This window comes from Anomaloglossus baeobatrachus, chromosome 12, assembly GCF_048569485.1.
Source record: "Anomaloglossus baeobatrachus isolate aAnoBae1 chromosome 12, aAnoBae1.hap1, whole genome shotgun sequence".
Taxonomy (NCBI): Eukaryota; Metazoa; Chordata; class Amphibia; order Anura; family Aromobatidae; genus Anomaloglossus; species Anomaloglossus baeobatrachus.
Genome location: NC_134364.1, coordinates 75538123 through 75558832, shown reverse-complemented (window position 1 = coordinate 75558832; position 20710 = coordinate 75538123). Strand labels below are relative to the sequence as shown.

At 47.0% G+C, this 20710-nt stretch overlaps 1 protein-coding gene across 1 annotated transcript in view; it reads right to left on the bottom strand.

Annotated features, from left to right (window-relative positions):
• The window catches only part of DPH6 (diphthamine biosynthesis 6), a 140291-nt gene that overhangs the window by 10396 nt on the left and 109185 nt on the right, over nt 1–20710 (bottom strand). Inside the window, exons 13-14 of the mRNA XM_075329966.1 lie at nt 14150–14386; nt 13195–13567 (exon numbers count right to left, since the gene is read on the bottom strand). Coding sequence (XP_075186081.1) covers nt 13195–13567; nt 14150–14386 — 610 coding nt within the window. The remainder of the gene's footprint in view (nt 1–13194; nt 13568–14149; nt 14387–20710) is intronic.

Genomic DNA, 20710 nt, shown 5'->3' with positions numbered 1-20710 from the left:
CCTAGATAAGCCCTGGAATTATAGCAAACAGCTGATTGTTCCTCAGAAATACAGAATTTCCCTATTACACCTTGCTCATGATATTCCTACTGCTGGCCATCAAGGGAAAACCCGCACCGAGAGACGATTGACTCAAATTTTCTATTGGCCTGGAATTTCTCAAGCAGTGGCGCATTTCTGCCGAACTTGCGACATATGTCAGCGTAGAGGGCGACCCGGAGATCACCCAAAGGCACCCTTGCAACCACTCCCTATAATAGAAGAGGCCTTTCAAAGAGTAGCTGTCGATATCATTGGACCTCAGGTTAAACCAAGTAAATCTGGAAAGTAGTACATTCTCACTGTTGTGGACTACGCCACCCGATATCCAGAAGCCGTGGCCTTGTCAAGTATTTCTGCAGCCAAGGTGGCCGAGGCCCTTGTTACCATTTTCACCCGAGTAGAATTCCCAAGTGAAATCTTATCGGACCAAGGCTCCCAGTTCATGTCAGAGTTGGTGCAGTATCTGTGGAGCACCTGTGGAGTACGAGCAATTCGAACTACAGCATACCATCCTCAAACCAATGGACTTTGTGAACGGTTTAATCAAACACTGAAAAATATGCTAAGGGCCTTCACTGACAGGGATTCTGACTGGGAGAAGTACCTACCCCATCTCCTGTTTGCCTATCGGGAAGTTCCCCAGGAGTCCACTGGGTTTTCCCCCTTTGAACTACCGTATTTTTCAGACTATAAGACGCACCGGACTATAAGACGCACCCTGGTTTTAGAAGAGGAAAATAGGAAAATAAGATTTTAAGCAAAAAATGTGGTCATGACACACTGTCATGGGGTGAGGATCTGCTGCTGACACTGTTATGGGGGTAATGTCCCCAAATTCTCTACTAAGGTGCCGCATCCTGGTAATGATCCTCCCTGCCTGGTATATACAGTATATGTCCCTCATCCTGCTATATACCGTAATCCTGCCATATGGCCGCATCCTGCTATATAACCCATCATGGCATATGGCCCCATCTGGCTCATAATATACCCCCATCTAGCTCATAATATGCCCCCATCTGGCTCATAATATGCCCCCATCTGGCTCATAATATGCCCCCATCTGGCTCATAATATGCCCCCATCTGGCTCATAATATGCCCCCATCCGGCTCATAATATGCCCCCATCCTGGTGTATGGCCGCATCCTGTGGCACATAAAAAAAAATAAACGTTCATACTCACCTCACTTTACCTCACTCCCTGCAGCATCGCTCGTCCTCCCGTCTGTGTCAGCGGCAGCGCCGCTGATTGGAGCCGTCCCCATTACCCTGCTGGATCGCGATCATCTCCTGTGTCTGTGCCAGTGTCCCGGCGGCTGCGTGTGGACACGTGCGCACAGCGATGACGTCATCGCTGTGCGCGCCGCTAGTCTCCACTCAGCCGCCGGCACAAACACAGGAGATGATCGCGATCCAGCAGGGTAATGGGGCGGCTCCAATCAGCGGCGCTGCCGCTGACACAGACGGGAGGACGAGCGATGCTGCAGGGGAACGGTGAGTAATGTACACTGATTCACTGCTCCCCGCGCTGATGATGATGCACGGGGGGCAGTGAATACAGCCGCACATGATCACTCCAGGCCGTAGTTGCCAGGGGTGATCATGCGAGCCGGCTGTTTATCCCCCGCCCATCATCCCGCCCACCTGTCAGCGCCGGCTTCAGCGCTGAGGGATGATGGGCGGGGGATGGGCGTGCATAGTAAGTGAGCGGGTCCACGTGGTCACGGCAGGCTGCTACAGCCTGCTCGTGCCCCCCGATGACCCGCTCCACCGCAGCACCCACATTCCCCGCAGCCACATTCAGACCATAAGACGCACCCCCCACTTTCCCCCAACATTTGGGGGAAAAAAAGTGCATCTTATGGTCCGAAAAATAGGGTACTCTATGGAAGAAAGGTCAGAGGACCCTTAACTCTACTAAAGGAATATTGGGAGGGGCAAGTTGAAGATACAGGAACCCCTGCTGTTCCATATGTCCTCAAGCTTCGGGAAACCCTGGCTCAACTTGCTAGTTTTGCTCAGGATCATGTGCGGATGGCTCAAACCAGACAGAAGACATGGTATGACCTTAAAGCACGTTATCGAGAATTTGTAGAAGGACAACAAGTCTTAATGATTGTTCCCCATCAGCAAAATAAACTCCAGACAACATGGGAGGGTCCCTTCCGCGTTCTCAGAAAACTAAACGACACCAATTACCTTCTTGCTCTAGATGATCAGGGTCTAAGGGGTGCTTCACACATAGCGACAGCGACAACGACGTCGCTGTTACGTCACCATTTTCTGTGACGTAACAGCGACCTGGTAAGTCGCTGTTATGATCGCTGCTTAGCTGTCAAACACAGCGACGCAGCAGCGTTCATAACGTCGCTACATGTGCAGAGAGCAGGGAGCCGCGCACACTGAGCGCTGGCTCCCTGCTCTCCTAGCTACAGTACACATCGGGTTAATTAACCCGATGTGTACTGCAGCTACATGTGCAGAGAGCAGGGAGCCGCGCACACTGCTTAGCGCTGGCTCCTTGCTCTCCTAGCTACAGTACACATCGGGTTAATTAACCCGATGTGTACTGCAGCTACATGTGCAGAGAGCAGGGAGCCACGCACACTGCTTAGAGCTGGCTCCCTGCACTCCTAGCTACAGTACACATCGGGTTAATAAACCCAATGTGTACTGCAGCTACATGTGCAGAGAGCAGGAGCCGCGCACACTGCTTAGCGCTGGCTCCTTGCTCTCCTAGCTACAGTACACATCGGGTTAATTAACCCGATGTGTACTGCAGCTACATGTGCAGAGAGCAGGGAGCCGCGCACACTGCTTAGCGCTGGCTCCTTGCTCTCTTAGCTACAGTACACATCGGGTTAATTAACCCGATGTGTACTGCAGCTACATGTGCAGAGAGCCGGAGCCGGCAGCACAGGCAGCGTGAGAGCTGCGGAGGCTGGTAACTAAGGTAAATATCGGGTAACCACCTTGGTTACCCGATGTTTACCCTGGTTACAGCTTATCGCAGCTGACAGATGCCGGCTCCTGCTCCCTGCTCGCTTCATTTCGTCGCTCTCTCGCTGTCACACACAGCGATCTGTGTGTCACAGCGGGAGAGCGCCTTTGAAGAAAACGAACCAGGGCTGTGTGTAACGAGCAGCGATCTCGCAGCAGGGGCCAGATCGCTGCTCAGTGTCACACACAGCGAGATCGCTAATGAGGTCACTGTTGCGTCACCAAAACCGTGCCGTAGCAGCGATTTCGGTAGCGATCTCGCTATGTGTGAAGCACCCCTAAGACAAAGGACTGTCCATGTAAATATGAGTAAGGAGTACCGTGACCGAACATTACCTATGATAGCAAGCTGTCTGCTGTTTTCAGAAGATGGTCAGGAGGATAAGGACCCATTAACTGATCTTGTTGAAGCAGCCAGAGCCCCATCCACTGTGGAACAGGTTCCTCTGAGAGATCACTTAGATTCCTTACAGAAAAAGAAATGCTGGGAGTGCTCCATCAGAGACAGGCTGCTTTCTCATCCCGACCAGGTCGAACCACAGTAACCCAACATCATGTGGACACTCAGGGCATCCGTCCCATACAGCAGGCTCCCTACCGGGTACCAGACTCAGTTAGAAACACCATGCAGCATGAGCTGGAAAAGATGTTACAGCTTGGGGTGATTCAGGCCTCCCATAGTCCTTGGGCCTCTCCTGTTGTGTTAGTACCCAAGAAAGATGGGAGTACTCGATTTTGTGTGGACTACAGACGACTAAATGACAATACCATCAGTGATGCTTACCCAATGCCCCGCATTGATGAACTTCCAGACCGGCTAGCTTGGGTACGATACGTCACCACCTTGGATCTCAGTAAGGGATACTGGCAAATTCCCCTGACGGAGCAAGGGAGAGAACGGTCCGCTTTTATAACCCCCTTTGGTCTGTATGAATTTCTAAACATGCCTTTCGGAATGAAAAACGCCCCTGCAACCTTTCATAGAATGGTGGACCAGATCCTCCGGGGATGTGGCGACTACGCTTGTGCCTACATGGATGATATCGCCATCTTCAGCCACACATGGGAGGAACATCTGAATCCAGTAGCTGTTGTTCTTGACCGGATTCTCGCAGCAGGCCTAACTATTCGACCTGATAAATGCCAATGGGGGATGGGTGAAGTCCAATACCTAGGGCATAGAGTAGGAGGAGGGAAGTTACGTCCTGAACCTGCCAAAATCCAGGCTATTAGAGACTGGCCTGTACCCCAAACCAAGAAAAAAGTTATGGCTTTTTTGGGCACTGCCAGTTATTACCAAAAATTTGTATTTCAGCAGTGTGGCCAAGCCCCTTACAGACCTCACGAAGAAAACGATGCCCCGGCTGGTGATCTGGACTCCAGCCTGTGATGAGGCTTTTAACCGGCTGAAGGACGCCTTGGTCTGCGACCCTGTTCTGGCTGCTCCAGACTACAAGAGGAGATTCATTGTGCAGACGGATGCCTCTTCTTATGGACTGAGAGCTGTACTCAGCCAGGTGAATGCAGCCGGGGAGGAGCACCCCATTGCCTACCTCAGCAGGAAACTGCTGGACCGAGAAATGGCCTATGCAACTGTTGAGAAGGAATGTCTGGCTGTAGTATGGGCCCTTAGGAAACTAAGGCCGTATCTGTATGGACAAGAATTCACTGTGGTTACTGATCACAATCCCCTCACCTGGCTGAACAGAGTCTCTGGGGACAATGGACGCTTACTACGATGGAGCCTGGCTCTGCAGCCCTATAACTTTACAATACAATATAGACGGGGCAGCCAACAGCAAAATGCAGACGAATTGTCCAGGCAAGAGGAGCCCTGAGTCAGGTCTGCCATGTTTACGTGCACTTGACAAGCGACCTGTTGAGGTCATTAGTCCATACACAAATTGAGGGGGGAAGGGGTTGTAACAGCGTGTCCCTCCCCCGCCTGTGCTCATGGTGTAATAGTCTGTCTCTCTTTTGTTCTGCTTCTGCTGGGGGATTGTTTGTTCTTCTCAGCATGGGACTTCTCCAATCTACAACTTGGTAAACACAACAGAGACAGGAGTCTAAAGTCCATTCATGTATCAAATGCCATCAAATGTCCGGGCGGAGTTGGACTCTTCTGCCCACCTTAGGGGCTGATCCCAGGAGAGAAGAACAATGAGACCCATGTTAGGTTAGTTAGTTGGATCTCGGCTGGAGAAGCACTAGGATTTATAGCTGAAGCTGGATCCTAGAGCCTGTGTATGGACTGTCACAGACTGGAGATCAGTTGCCACGTGGGATTGTGTTTTATTGTTCACCCTCTTGGACTCAAGGAACTCCTATAAGGACTATTGCCCTATTTTCCCTGGCATCGGAATACCAGGCGGTGCCCCTGGATCTTTTGTTTTGTTGTGGACTCCTTGCAGACTTTAAGGATTCATATTTGTTTGGTGCTTTATCTTTGTGGTTCCAATAAAGCCCTTTGGATTGTTCCTTGGCCTGGCGTCCCTCACTGCTCTACCGCATACCCCGTCACACCGTCTCACTCTGTTCTCAGCATTTTCCAAGGCCTGTTTTTATGGTGAGACAAGCTGTAGTTTACACTATCACAAATTTACCATGAAATGTCCTGAAAAACATATTTGTGGATTTGGATGGAGTAAAGAGCATAACTCTGCCCTTGTTGCTCGGGTTTTCATTTCTATATTGTTCACTGCGTGGTAATAATGACCGTATTGTGAAGGTCAGAAACTTTATAGCAATGACAAATTTATTTACGTTCCTTCTTTACAGCTTTCAAAAAAAAAAAAAAAAAACGTTTGTAGAATTTTGACTTTTTTGCGCCATCATTATTTTTATTACTTTGCCTTTTATGATGTTGACTATGTGGATAAATAATGTGATATGTTAACTTTTCGGACTTCTATTTACGTGGCCATACCAGATGTTTTTTTTTTGTTTTTTAGATTTTGTTTTTCTGAATGAATAATGAGCGGCCAATTGAATTTTTTTTTACCTTTTAGAGGATTGGAATACGAAATGTATATCACTTTTACAATATGTAGCAAGCTTTAGAATCAGAGGTGCAATCTTATGATGCCCAAGGCTACTTCCCATGGCTTAAAGGGAATCTGGCACCAGGTTTTTGTTACCCCATCTGAGCAGCATAATATAGGGGCCAAGACCCTTATTCCAGCAATGTGTCATTTACTGGGCTGCTTGCTTCAGTTTTGATAAAATCCTTGTTTTATCTGATGCGTAACTACCAGTTCTCTGAATGCTGACTTGTGTATAACCCCACCCACACCAACGATTGGCCACTTTCTGTGTACACTGTGCATTAGGAGGAATCTGTCAATCAGTGATGGGGGAGAGGTTACACAGAGCTCATGAATATGGAGGACAACATGTCCACAGGTTTACTATTCCTCTAGTTATAATCTCCTGATATTATCAAAACTACTATGAGCAGACTAGTAAGTGATCAGAATCAGGGTCTCTGCTCCTACATCCTGCTGCTCTCCGATAACAAAACCTGGTGACTGAGTCTTTAAGACACCTGAGATAAGCTGCTGACAGACACCTCTAACTGTGACCGCTCGCCAGTAGGATCAGACATGTTGAATTTCAACATGTCCAATCCTTCTCCTGACATCTGTAAGGAAGATCACCACTTCAGCGCCAATGATGAGGAACGTCCTGGACGACAGAGAGTGGTTGTTGTTCCGGAGATCGTCGATGCTGTGCACAACCTCATTCTGGAGAATCCACGAATTTCAGCTAAAGCAATAGCAGACATCATGGGGATTTCCCGTGAACGTGTTTGTGTCATTATCCATGAAAATTTGGACATGAGGAAGCGATCTGCAAAGTGGGTCCCCAAATGTCTGACAACAGATCAGAAAAGCATGTGAGTGAAAGCTTCCCGGTCCATTTGTGTTTACGGACTGATAAGAACTTCCTGGATCGACCGGTCACTATGGATGAGATCTGGATTTATTTGTATGACCCTGAAAACAAGGAGGCACAGTGGTTCTCCTCGTCCAAAGAAGTTCAGGGTGCAAAAATCAGCCACTAAAGTGATTGCGTCTGTGTTCTGGGATAAGGAGGGCGTGCTTCTAGTGGACTACCTTCAAAAGGGTTCCACCATCAATGCAAGGTATTACATTGAATATTTGGACCAATTGAAGGCAGCTGTGAAGGCCAAAAAGTGCGGCAAGCTGTCCAAAGGAATCTTGTTCCTACAAGACAGCGCCTCCGCTCACACTGCACAAGCGACCACTGCAAAACTGGCAGAGCTGGGCTTCCAGCTGGTTGACCACCCACCTTATTCACCAGATCTAGCTCCTCCGACTATCATCTGTTTCCAAACCTGAAGAAACACCTCAAGGGTACCAAATTTCACACCATAAAGTTTCATCATCCTATCTCATTTCTTTCTGGGTAAAGCCAAATACTTATCAGCAGTGCCTCGTATTCAGCCTCATTGTTCAGCGGCTCGTCATGTAAGACTCTGCACACATCGAGTTTTGGTCTGTTTTTTTCTAACAGATAAAATCTTAAAACTGCCTCTACAGGGATGGTAACAACCCAGCTTGTTTTCTAGCTTTTTCTATACTGTTACATATGTGCAGACCTGGAATAATTCTGCATTTCATCACAACAGGTAATGGTCGCACCTTGGAAACAGCCAGCCACTAATTAGTAACTTCCCCTAAGAAGATATGAGATAATGATGACAGGTTTTCTCCCATTGCTGGCACCAGGAGAGACCTCAACATTAAGCACATGGCACCATCCACACCCAGAGCAGCCCCGGGGCGCCGCGCAGCAAAACTACGTCATGCGGTGCAGGCAGCGCCCTCCAGATGATACTAGCAAAGCTCCTGCTCCACATAACTGAGATCACACCTTCCTACATCCAGGGACCAAAATGTACCCGGATTCCCAAAAAAATGTTTCAATAGGAATTTTAATGATTTCTTCCCCTTTATCACACAAGTAGGATCTAGTATCAGAAAATGTCAGGGTACTTTCATACTTGCGTTCAGCGGAGTCCGTCACTATGGAGAATAGCGCAGGCCATTAACGCACTGCGCTATTCTCCATAGACTTGGATGGACGACGCACTGTAACGCAAGTGTCAGCGTTGCATCCGCTGGACGACGCAGTGTCATTATTTTGACGCTGCGCCGGGCGGAAGGAACACAGTATGTAGCATTTTTTTGAGCAGCGCAATCCGTAGGATTTCACTGCGCATGCTTTTTTTTTTTTTTTTTTTTTAAATCACATAAACTTTAATTTTGTCTCTTGGTGGCCGAACGTTCAGCTGAGCGCCTGGAATGTGAGAGCTCTCAGCTGAGCGCCCGGCCGCCGGCATGGGAGAGCCCGGCTGCCGGCATGTGAGAGCACTCAGCTGATTGCCCGGCCGCTGGCATGTGAGAGTGCTCAGCTGAGCGCCCGGCCGCCAGCATGTGAGAGCGCTCAGCTGAGCGCTCAGCTGCCGGCATGTGAGAGCGCTCAGCTGATTGCCCGGCCGCTGGCATGTGAGAGCGCTCAGCTGATCACCCAGCAGCCGGCATGTGAGAGCGCTCAGCTGAGCGCCCGGCAGCCGGCATGTGAGAGCGCTCAGCTGAGCGCCCGGCAGCCGGCATGTGAGAGCACTCAGCTGATCACCCGGCAGCCGGCATGTGAGAGCGCTCAGCTGATCACCCGGCAGCCGGCATGTGAGAGCGCTCAGCTGAGCACCCGGCAGCCAGCATGTGAGAGCACTCAGCTGAGCACCCGGCAGCCGGCATGTGAGAGCACTCAGCTGATCACCCGGCAGCCGGCATGTGAGAGCACTCAGCTGATCACCCGGCAGCCGGCATGTGAGAGCGCTCAGCTGAGCGCCCGGCAGCCGGCATGTGAGAGCACTCAGCTGATCACCCGGCAGCCGGCATGTGAGAGCGCTCAGCTGAGCGCCCGGCCGCCGGCATGTGAGAGCACTCAGCTCATCACCCGGCAGCCGGCATGTGAGAGCACTCAGCTGAGCACCCGGCAGCCGGCATGTGAGAGCACTCAGCTGATCACCCGGCAGCCGGCATGTGAGAGCACTCAGCTGATCACCCGGCAGCCGGCATGTGAGAGCGCTCAGCTGAGCGCCCGGCAGCCGGCATGTGAGAGCACTCAGCTGATCACCCGGCAGCCGGCATGTGAGAGCGCTCAGCTGAGCGCCCGGCAGCCGGCATGTGAGAGCACTCAGCCGAGCGCCCGGCCACCGGGTGATCAGCTGATCGTTCACAATAGTCTGCTGCCGATAAAACTGTAAAGAAGAAAAAAAAAAAAGCTTTCCGTTGTTTTGTACGATCCGTTGCATCCGTCACACAACGCAATGCAACGGATGCCGTTCAACGCAAGTGTGAAACTAGACTTACCGATTCCCAGCCCTTGACGGACGCTAGGTGGTACATCACCGGTAAGGGAGCAGGGAGAGGACCGCGATCATGAATATACTGGACTCATAGTCAGCACTCGATTAATCATGTCCTAAATATCAGGTCTGACACCAGAACGTGCCGCCATAGTAAATGCTAAGAAAATGAAGTCTAAAAGTGTTGGGATCAACAAGATTGAAAAAAGCCTATTAATGGGTACTATTGTTTCGAGCCTTCTATCATCTCATGGGCAAAACAATACTAAGAAAAATGGATTTACCCAAAATGAGGTTTCATCTCCCAAAAAAACACTCCAAAGTGCAGTACACTAGGTGCCCCCTTATGTCTGATCTGCTGCCGGTTGTCATTTGTCCATAACAGCAGACATGCATTAACGGCAGTGTGCATCTTTGTCCCTGTGCTCCTGCTCTCCTGTCTGCTACAAAACATATAAGACTAAATAACGGCATAAACATGTGCATATTCAAATAGAGATATTATTATGTATATATTTATACCATATAGGACGCAGAAAAGGACTTCAATATATGAACCAAATCGCTTAAAATTGACATGTCACACAAGAGAAAGAAAGGCGATCATATGGTTCAAAAATTGCTTTTATTAATTAGTGCAGAGAGGTAGGAAGGGTAAAGGGGGCTTTACACGCTACGACATCGCTAATGCAAACTCGTTGGGGTCACGGAATTGGTGACGCACATCCGGCCGCATTAGCGATGCCGTTGCGTGTGACACCGATGAGTGATTTTGCATCGTTGCAAAAACGTGCAAAATCGCTCATCGGTGACATGGGGGTCCATTCTCAAAAATCGTTACTGCAGCAGTAACGAAGTTGTTCCTCGTTCCTGCGGCAACACACATCGCTCCGTGTGACACCGAAGGAACGAGGAAGCTCTCCTTACCTGCCTCCCGGCCGCTATGCGGAAGGAAGGAGGTGGGCGGGATGTTACGTCCCGCTCAGCTCTGCCCCTCCGCTGCTATTGGGCGGCCGCTCAGTGACGTCGCTGTAACACCGCACGGACCGCCCCCTTAGAAAGGAGGCGGTTCGCCGGTCACAGCGACGTCGCCGGGCAGGTAAGTATGTGTGACGGGTCTGGGCGATGTTGTGCGGCACGGGCAGCGATTTGCCCATGTCGCACAACAGATGGGGGCAGGTACCCACACTAGCGATATCGGGACAGATATCGCAGTGTGTAAAGCCCGCTTAAGGCAAAACGGATTACATCACCACAGTCAAAGGGTAAGAAACATATTGGATATACATACAAAGTACCAGACAAAGTCCAGAAGAACAGTGCAAAAATGGCCCTAAGATTGGGTCACTGTATATGTTAAGGATGTCCTAGCAATTGTACAGTAGCACATTTACTATCAATGTAAAAATACCCATACATTGCATATCATGGATAGACCATTCCCCTCTGATCATCAAGAATATTTCATCAATACCATTTAATGCGATATAGACTATGCCCATATAAATAATGGGGCCTAACACGCCTTCAAAGGAGCATATCTTTCATAAATATACATATACATAACAGTAGAGGCTGAAACCGTCAAGGACATATCAGATCCTCACTGAAAAGATACCAATAAAGCCAATATATGCCTCAACAAAGTAGTGAATGCCCAGAGGGATGGGATATCCAAGACACAATATAGGGCTACCAAAATACCTGACGAAGGTACACTCCGAAATGCGCATCAGGCGCATTACCTCCGCAGCAATATCTATCTAGGTAATGTGTATTCTCTACTGACCTATTCCTGACTAACAGTGTTATTATATTTGTGCTATTTCTGTGGCAGTGTGTTTTTTATTTATTCATGGTACATTGGTACCTTATATATTGCACTCTCGATGTCCTACCCCTTCAGGCTTGGTATATGGCGTGTACCTTGGTCGGTACTCTGTTCGCAATTCCGCCGGAGCACTCATTAATTTCATTCGACTTTTTCAGTGGAGGTTTGATCCTTCTTATGACGGTTAAGTACTTGTGTATTCACTAAGTATGCTCGTGTGCGGCTATGCTGATTTCTATTATCGACATGAACACACGTCATAGTACATTGTACGATACTTATTAAAGATTCCCTTGCTAAGAGGGGAGTGGTCTATCCATAATGTGCAATTTATGGGTAGATTTATAGTGGTACTATATATGCCACCAAATAGCTGTCTCTGGATGTCATTTATTTTACATATTGTGACCGTATTTTGGGACATTTTTGCACTGTGATTGCTTCAGTGGCTCCCCTACTTTGGGTATTTTGGTAGCCCTATATTGTGTCTTGGATACCCCATCCCTCTGGGCAATTCACTACTTTGTTGAGGCATATATTGGCTTTATTGGTATCTTTTCAGTGAGGATCTGATATGTCCTTGACGGTTTCAGCCTCTACTGTTATGTATATGTATATTTATGAAAGATATGCTCCTTTGAAGGCGTGTTAGGCCCCATTATTTATATGGGCATAGTCTATATCGTATAGAATGGTATTGATGAAATATTCTTGATGATCAGAGGGGAATGGTCTATCCATGATATGCAATGTATGGGTATTTTTACATTGATAGTAAATGTGCTACTGTACAATTGCTAGGACATCCTTAACATATACAGTGACCCAATCTTAGGGCCATTTTTGCACTGTTCCTCTGGACTTTGTCTGGTACTTTGTATGTATATCCAATATGTTTCTTACCCTTTGACTGTGGTGATGTAATCCGTTTTGCCTTACCCTTCCTACCTAATTTTTGAACCATATGATCGCCTTTCTTTCTCTTGTGTGACATACAAAACATATAAGTAGGACAGAGATGGGTTTTCAATCCAAGGCAGGGCACAACGGCATAGCAAAGCACACTAGGAAGCAGGGACATTAAGTTCCAGCACCTATAATGCTGGCAGAATGCTTCTGAAACAAAATCATGCGTTCAAAAAGTTGTGTGAGGATATTGGCTGAACCTGGATATAATAGACTGGTAATCAGAGCAGGTTTTATGATAAAGGAGAGGTAGGCCTAGGTGTTTAGTGTTTTGTTTTTTTTTAGTCCTGGTTTATAAATTGTTTTATGATGAGGAGGCCACTTTAAAGGTTGGAACGCCACGACCCCAAAATGTGACTGGCACAGTCCTTCAAAATACAGACGGCGCAGGCGCCAGATGATGCCGCTCTGTTCTGTAAGGCTGCACTGAGCACTACACTATCAGTCCATATACTGATGGGGATATTAGACTGCGAGCCCCGATGGGGGCAGTGATGATGATGTCTGCAGAGTATATGATGGCGCTATATAAGCAAAGCATAAGACAATGGATCCAATTCATGAAGGATTTTACGTCATTTTGTATAGTTGGAGGCTGCGCTAAAATTACACGACTTTTGGGGTTCTCATGCTATTTTTGCTCAGTCAGGACAAAAAAGGGACAAGAATATGACAACAGCGGCTCGGCAAATCTATGAGGAGTGGCAGCGTTTGCTGAGAGTCACACATCTTACTCCACAGGGACTGGAGTAGGCGTCATGGTGAGGAGCACACCGAGGTGCACGCCGCTCATCCGACACTCCTGGTTCAGGCGTGCTCCTCATCAATGAACAACGCCGCTCTTGTGCATCGGACCCTGTGAGCGCTGGTCACACACATCACTCAGAAAATAGAAGACATAAGTACAGCTTTACGTGGCGGGGCGTGGCATGTAGTATGTCTGCGCTCCGGCTTACCTGCTATTAAGCTCTGTAAGTGTATACCATCACTACGGTGGAAAACTCGGCAGCAGGCTGGGATGAGGTGGGAATCTTTCGGAAATTCATTAGCAGCTTTATGGAGGACACTCTTCACCAGTTGGCGAACATTACACCAGTCCAAGGGATCAGCCCGAGGAGCAGGAACAGAAAGTGACAGTGCAAGGGAGGCGCACGTCTCACAGCTGGATATACAGCCGTGTACCGTGACCTGGAATCCGGGACTATTCTCAGTCACTGATATGTGTCTTCTGCCATAGGGATCACTGACAGCAGCCATAACATGCCACTCCACCATGGCGCCACGTGGGAGCTCGGGAACCACAGCCACTGTCAGGGCACAGCGGGCGTCCTAAAGGGAAGATAAAGACCTACAGTGTTAGACCAGCGGATCATAGTAATATCATTAGAGTAAAAAAGATGCACAATAACATAAATACTACATTATACACTTCTCATGCCTTCATACTGCCGCTCCTCAGTCACACACATTAGATCTAGTACTACTATGTATGGTACTAGAAATAACATATCTCCAAATGATGACCCTATGGGAAACCCCACTATTCTGTACAGTATTTTATATATATATATATATATATATATATATATATATATATATATATATATAGCAAAGGAATAAGAGAGCACTTACACAGCATGAATATCAAGCAACCAGGGTAGTATTTCTTTCCAGCTGCTACACTGATGTCGCCGCCCTGTGCCAGTCATTGCACTGGTTACCCATTCGCAACAAAGTCCAATATAGCCAAAAAATATATAAACCCAATGAAGGCTAAAAGGACATTCCACTGGTGTCCATTCGGAGAACTGGGGCCTAGGGATATATTTGCTGTATGTCCCACCCTATACGACAATCCAACACTGCAAAACACAATATAAAAATAAAAAAAAAATGTCAGAGCATTGTTACCTCGTTTTCAGTAGAAGATTCCCAGGCTTCCACAGCGCAGTGTATGTAGGAGCTTTGGGTCACGTAGCAATGGGCGACCAGAATATGACTTCTGTAAGTGCCAGGACTGATGGCATCTAAGACGCTGTCAACATGGCGGAGGGAGAGACGGCTCTGTGCCACAATTCCTCCGGGCACAAGCTGCATGGTGCACGGTATCAGCGCAATCTGTCCTGCACAGAATACTGCACCACCAACCTGAAATAGAAGCAGAAAATCAATGGTCAGAAGAGTGTCCTCATACCCAATTCACTTATCAGTAATCCTGAGTAAAAACCTAAAATATTCTATTTCACAGAAATCACTCAGTAAATGATCAGAAGCACATGTCCATCCCCTCGTTACTCCGTGGGTTTCCTTTCCAGGGACATGCATAGCTATAAGATGCAGCCTCCATAGATAAACATTAGCAAAAGAATAAGAGAGCACTAACAGCACGATTATCGAGCAGCCAGGGTAGTATTACTGTGTAATGGCTTACACTGATGTCACCACCCTGTGCCAGTCATTGCACTGGTTACCCATCCGCAACAAAGTACAATATTTATCACTCTCACCCACAAAGCTCTTCACAGTTCTGCTCCACCCTATATATATATATAATTATATAGGAGGATTACCAACAAAAAGTAGGATACCTAGTGGATCACTGGAAGTGGTTTATTATATATCCCATGGTATTTTTCACATCTAGTAGCAACTGATTTTTGTGTCTATTATTTATACTGATATGACGGTCAGTCCATGGGAAGTTGTGACCTCTTCTAGTAAATCTATATATCATTAGAGAGGAGGGTGCTGCAGGTTCTGACCCTATGATATAACTTGCTGTCCCTAGCTTGGGATATAGCTTTTGCTACTTGTAAAATGTACATATTTTTGTTTAGTCCGAACCAACCTTTGTCTGTATAAATGTTGCGGTGTCTGGCAATATTGTGCTGATTTTATTGCACCTTGCACTTCTTTATCTTGGTGGTGGCCATACAATTAGGTAGTCAGGAACAGTGAGGGCGAGCCACCGTGGAATGGGGGCACCACAAATCTAGGGTGCTTGTTAGGTAGGATACAGATAAGGGACAGGTATACCCCTTTTGGTCCATATTACATTAATTTACCTTATATACCACCCTCAGACCCCTCTATAAAGCTTTCCTATACCTTGCCACTCAGTGTGCACTTTCACACTACATGCACTTTGTTGTTTATTTGATTGGGAGATTTTAATAGATTATCAATAAATTTACTATTTTTATGGGTATTAATTTTTGGTCTATATGCTTGAGGTACCCTAGCCTATACATTTTCTTGGTCTGTTTTTTGAATCCTGTTTATACCTTTCACTTCTATATTGCAAAGTGCTGCGGAATATAGTGGTGCTATAGAAATTAAAAAAAAAAAAAAAAATTATAGCTCTCGGCAGCGCATCGTCCTGACATGTGCTGGCGAGAAAAATGGCAACCTATGGGCACCGAAGGATTTATTACATTTATTACATTGTGCTTGTGTCCACAGGATACTAAACGACCACCAAATTAGTTGCAGGTCAGCCATATAACATTGTACCAAACATTTCACCAAAATTTTGAAGTGTTGGCCACCATAGAGCGCCAACACGTCAGGCAATCTGCCTCCATACTACTGCCCTGCAAAGGAGGAAATAAAAAAATAAAGAGAACAGAACCTGTCCGCCGATGAAGCGCATAGTGCTGACAGCATCGCAAACAAGCCGCCATGAAGCTGCGCTGTACCCGCCACTATCAGGAATACTTATTATTAGAACTGCAAAAATCTCAGTCTCCAAAACAACAAAGCTACCATCCCTGGCGCCTGGGGCACTCACCACCCAGATTTGTTCCTGGGTGCCAGGCACGTGGCTGCTGATGACTGTAACCTGTCCTATCTGACCAGTGTAGGGGCTGACATAGCAGTTTTTTGGCGATGATTGCAAAGTATTGCCCTTTGTCTATTAATCGTTACACTGAAATGTACAATGTATATGTGTAACATATCATAGGTTGTATATAAGCAACATTTAGGATTTTAATGTGATTTTCCAGGGAATCCATATTCTTACCTTAAAGGGAATCTGTCAGCAGGTTTTTGCTACCTCATCTGAAAGCAGCATGATGTAGGCAAGGAGATTCTGAATCCAACGATGTATCACTTAGATTACTGACTGCAGCTGTTCTGACACAATGTGCATTTTTAGCTTTAGTCATGTAGCAGAGGTGAGAGAGCTGGCCCCGCCCATACCAGGCTCTCTATATAGAGATTGTACATTGACTGTGAGGTGTCAGTCAGAGGAAAGGGGGTGCCGGGCAAGATGGCACCAGCGAGCTAGCCACAGTAATGATAAGGGTTTGGCTGCTAAAACAAACATAGCAAATAAAAGATCTGACTGTGACAACACAGGCATTCCTGAACTCTCTCTCTTTACCCTTGCAGCATTCATAGCAAAACCTGTAATCAGATTCCCTTTAAAAAGGTTCAGCCTAGTTGTAATAAATAAAAGTAGTAAGGCTCGTAGTAAGGCTACTTTCACACATCAGTTTTTTTCCATCAGGTACAATCCAGAAAAAAAACGCATAAAATGGATCCGGCGCCGGATCCGTTTTATCCCCATTGATATGTGTTAGCGCCGGATTGTGCATGATGGCCTTGTGTTGCATGCGGCTTTTGCCATATGCGTCGTAATTGGCTAATGCGGCGGCCGGATGGAAAGTCTCTTGTAACGTTGTCTGTCTCTGACAAAAAAAACGCATTACCGGATCAGTCCAAAAAAAAAAAAAAAAGGATCCGGCACATCCGTTTTTGCATATTCTGCGTCGGAGCCGTTGCATCAGGCACACGCCGGATTGTGCCTGATGCCAAAAACTGATGTCTGAAAGTAGCATTAGTGATACCGCACAGCTCCCACTGCAAGCCCTACGTCCTGGTGTCTGCATGCATGCTGAGCAGGGACAGGTAAGGGGGAATATTGCTTCTTTTATATTTTTGGAGTATTTTCCATGGAAAACCCCTTTAACCTTTTTCAAACTAATGGACTGCAGAGTATGGAGAATTGAGTCTGAAAGGGGAGACCCACACTAACCCTCCGCAGATCCTGTTGTAAGTTCACACCGCTGCTCCAGGTGTCTGTTATTGTCTGTAACACTATCACACTGTCACATTGATACCGCTGCAGTCAATCATTGAGCTCAGCAGCTGTGAGCAGGCAGTGCCTTCTATTTTGGTTGAGCCGCAGAACTCAGTGCTGCAGACAGTAATGGATACTTGGAGCTGTGGTGGAGACTTAAGGCCACTTTACACACTGCGACATTGCTAGTGATGTCGCTGCCGATTGCACCCGCCCCCATCGTTTGTGCATCACGGGCAAATCGCTGCCCGTGGCGCACAATATCGCTAGGCCCCGTCACACATACTTACCTTCATAGCGACGTCGCTGTGGCCGGCGAACAGCTTCTTTTCTAAGGGGGGCGGTTCGTGCGGCGTTACAGCGACATCACACGGCAGGCGTCCAATAGAAGCAGAGGGGCAGAGACCAGACACATGAAAGTCACGCTCACCTCGTTGCCGGAGGATGCAGGTACGTTGCTATTTGTCGTTCCTGGGGTGTCACAAATAGCGATATGTGCTGCCTCAGGAACGATGAACAACCTGCGTCCAAAATGAGCAACGATATTTGGGATTAGAACGACGTGTCAATGATCAGGTGAGTATTTTTGATCGTTAGTGATCGCTCATACGTGTCACACGCAACGACGTCGCTAACGAGGCCGGATGTGAGTCACGAATTCCGTGACCCAATGACATCTCGTTAGCGATGTCATTGCGTGTAAAGCCCCCTTTAGTGTTGGACCTGGGGAGGGTGTGTAAAGGACTATAAAGCACAAATTGTTTGTTTATATTTTCAAACAAACTGCTGGGTTTCTTCCAAGACCAAAACATATCCTATGATATTATACTTAGCATAAGTACTAGGTGCTATACGGCTAATGTCGTGTTCATTGACTGTATGGGTAGGTGATAAATGGGGCTGACGCAGGAACCTCATGCACAGGTAGAGGATCCTTCAAAATGAAGCTTTTCCTTAATCACGGATGTATTTATTAGGACTAGTAATAGTCATAGATCTTGGGATCGTGGTGAAGCTTTCATCACATACTGACAATATATAGTTGCTGGTTCCCAACCGTATCACTGGAGTGAGATTTCCTTGGATATATCCTATATTTCTTCCTATTTAGACCTCTACCTCATCTCTATAACATATAACCTATACAAAACGAGCAAAAAAATCCTAAATGTTAATTATTGTGGACATAACCGTGAATTCCGGACTTTATTTGCATAGGTTTGCAATGACTGTGATCCCTTCAGTAACAGCAGGGATTACCAATAGCAAATGCTGCACGGCCGTCCTGCTAGGACAGAAATCCTCTAATTTCTTCCTCTGTGTGACCCCACATAGATCATCTGTCTGTAAGTAACGCGGCTTCACATCAATACCCAATAACCTGAATCCACCTGATAAATGCAGCGCAGCGCCTGAAGAGCTTGCTCTTATCCCGGGGTCAGAGGGCGCCCAATATTCAATAGGGAGAGCGGCAGGTTCCCTTCATTTGGCTGCATCCCCTCCTGCAGGGCAGAGTGGGCATCACTGTGCATACTGAGTGACACCGAGACCGCTCTCCCTGCAGGGCACCGGCATCTGATGAGGACGATGATGACAGGGGACAGAGCACACAGGGCCGGCATGGGCTCCGAAGCCTGAACAATGGGCATTGTGAACTGTAAGACCACCAGCAAAGCAAGAAGTGGCAGAACCGCCGCACACCAACCCAGAAAACGGCCACCTCGGAGGCTCAATGCCTATATCCAAGCAGAAAATGACCTGGGTAAATATCAATGATGAGGTGGGGGCAGCATGTAAGTGGCTCCCCCCGGAGATCTAACCTCTGGCCTTGGCTCAAACCCAAATCAATAAAAGCTGTAACCTGCCGCATCAGATCCCTAACGGGATTAGGGACCTTCTCGTCTCGCGGAGTGTGATAATCCTGCCGGTAATTAGACTAATAGAAGCCGTCCCTGCAGGGAGCTTCCCCGGCCGCAGCACATGCCGAGGCACAGAACACACAGGCAGCCGCGGCAGCCGCCACAAGGCACATCTGGGCACTGCACACAACTGCACTCACCGCTCTATAGCGGGTTTATTCGTCATAGTGTCACTTACTACTACATAGTACCATATTGTGCTACATAGTGTCACATACTAATACACAGTGCTACATAGTGTCACATAGTGGGCATATGTGCAATACAGTCTGCAGTCAACATAATAGCAATAAGCAAAGCAAAAGTGAAGAAAAAGTATATATATATATAATATATTTATATATATATATATATATATAGTTAGGTCCAGAAATATTTGGACAGTGACACAAGTTTTGTTATTTTAGCTGTTTACAAAAAAATGTTCAGAAATACAATTATATATATAATATGGGCTGAAAGTGCACACTCCCAGCTGCAATATGAGAGTTTTCACATCCAAATCGGAGAAAGGGTTTAGGAATCATAGCTCTGTAATGCATAGCCTCCTCTTTTTCAAGGGACCAAAAGTAATTGGACAAGGGACTCTAAGGGCTGCAATTAACTCTGAAGGCGTCTCCCTCGTTAACCTGTAATCAATGAAGTAGTTAAAAGGTCTGGGGTTGATTACAGGTGTGTGGTTTTGCATTTGGAAGCTGTTGCTGTGACCAGACAACATGCGGTCTAAGGAACTCTCAATTGAGGTGAAGCAGAACATCCTGAGGCTGAAAAAAAAGAAAAAATCCATCAGAGAGATAGCAGACATGCTTGGAGTAGCAAAATCAACAGTCGGGTACATTCTGAGAAAAAAGGAATTGACTGGTGAGCTTGGGAACTCAAAAAGGCCTGGGCGTCCACGGATGACAACAGTGGTGGATGATCGCCGCATACTTTCTTTGGTGAAGAAGAACCCGTTCACAACATCAACTGAAGTCCAGAACACTCTCAGTGAAGTAGGTGTATCTGTCTCTAAGTCAACAGTAAAGAGAAGACTCCATGAAAGTAAATACAAAGGGTTCACATCTAGATGCAAACCATTCATCAATTCCAAAAATAGATAGGCCAGAGTTAAATTTGCTGAAAAACACCTCATGAAGCCAGCTCAGTTCTGGAAAAGTATTCTATGGACAGATGAGACAAAGATCAACCTGTACCAGAATGATGGGAAGAAAAAAGTTTGGAGAAGAAAGGGAATGGCACATGATCCAAGGCACACCACATCCTCTGTAAAACATGGTGGAGGCAACGTGATGGCATGGGCATGCATGGCTTTCAATGGCACTGGGTCACTTGTGTTTATTGATGACATAACAGCAGACAAGAGTAGCCGGATGAATTCTGAAGTGTACCGGGATATACTTTCAGCCAAGATTCAGCCAAATGCCGCAAAGTTGATCGGACGGCGCTTCATAGTACAGATGGACAATG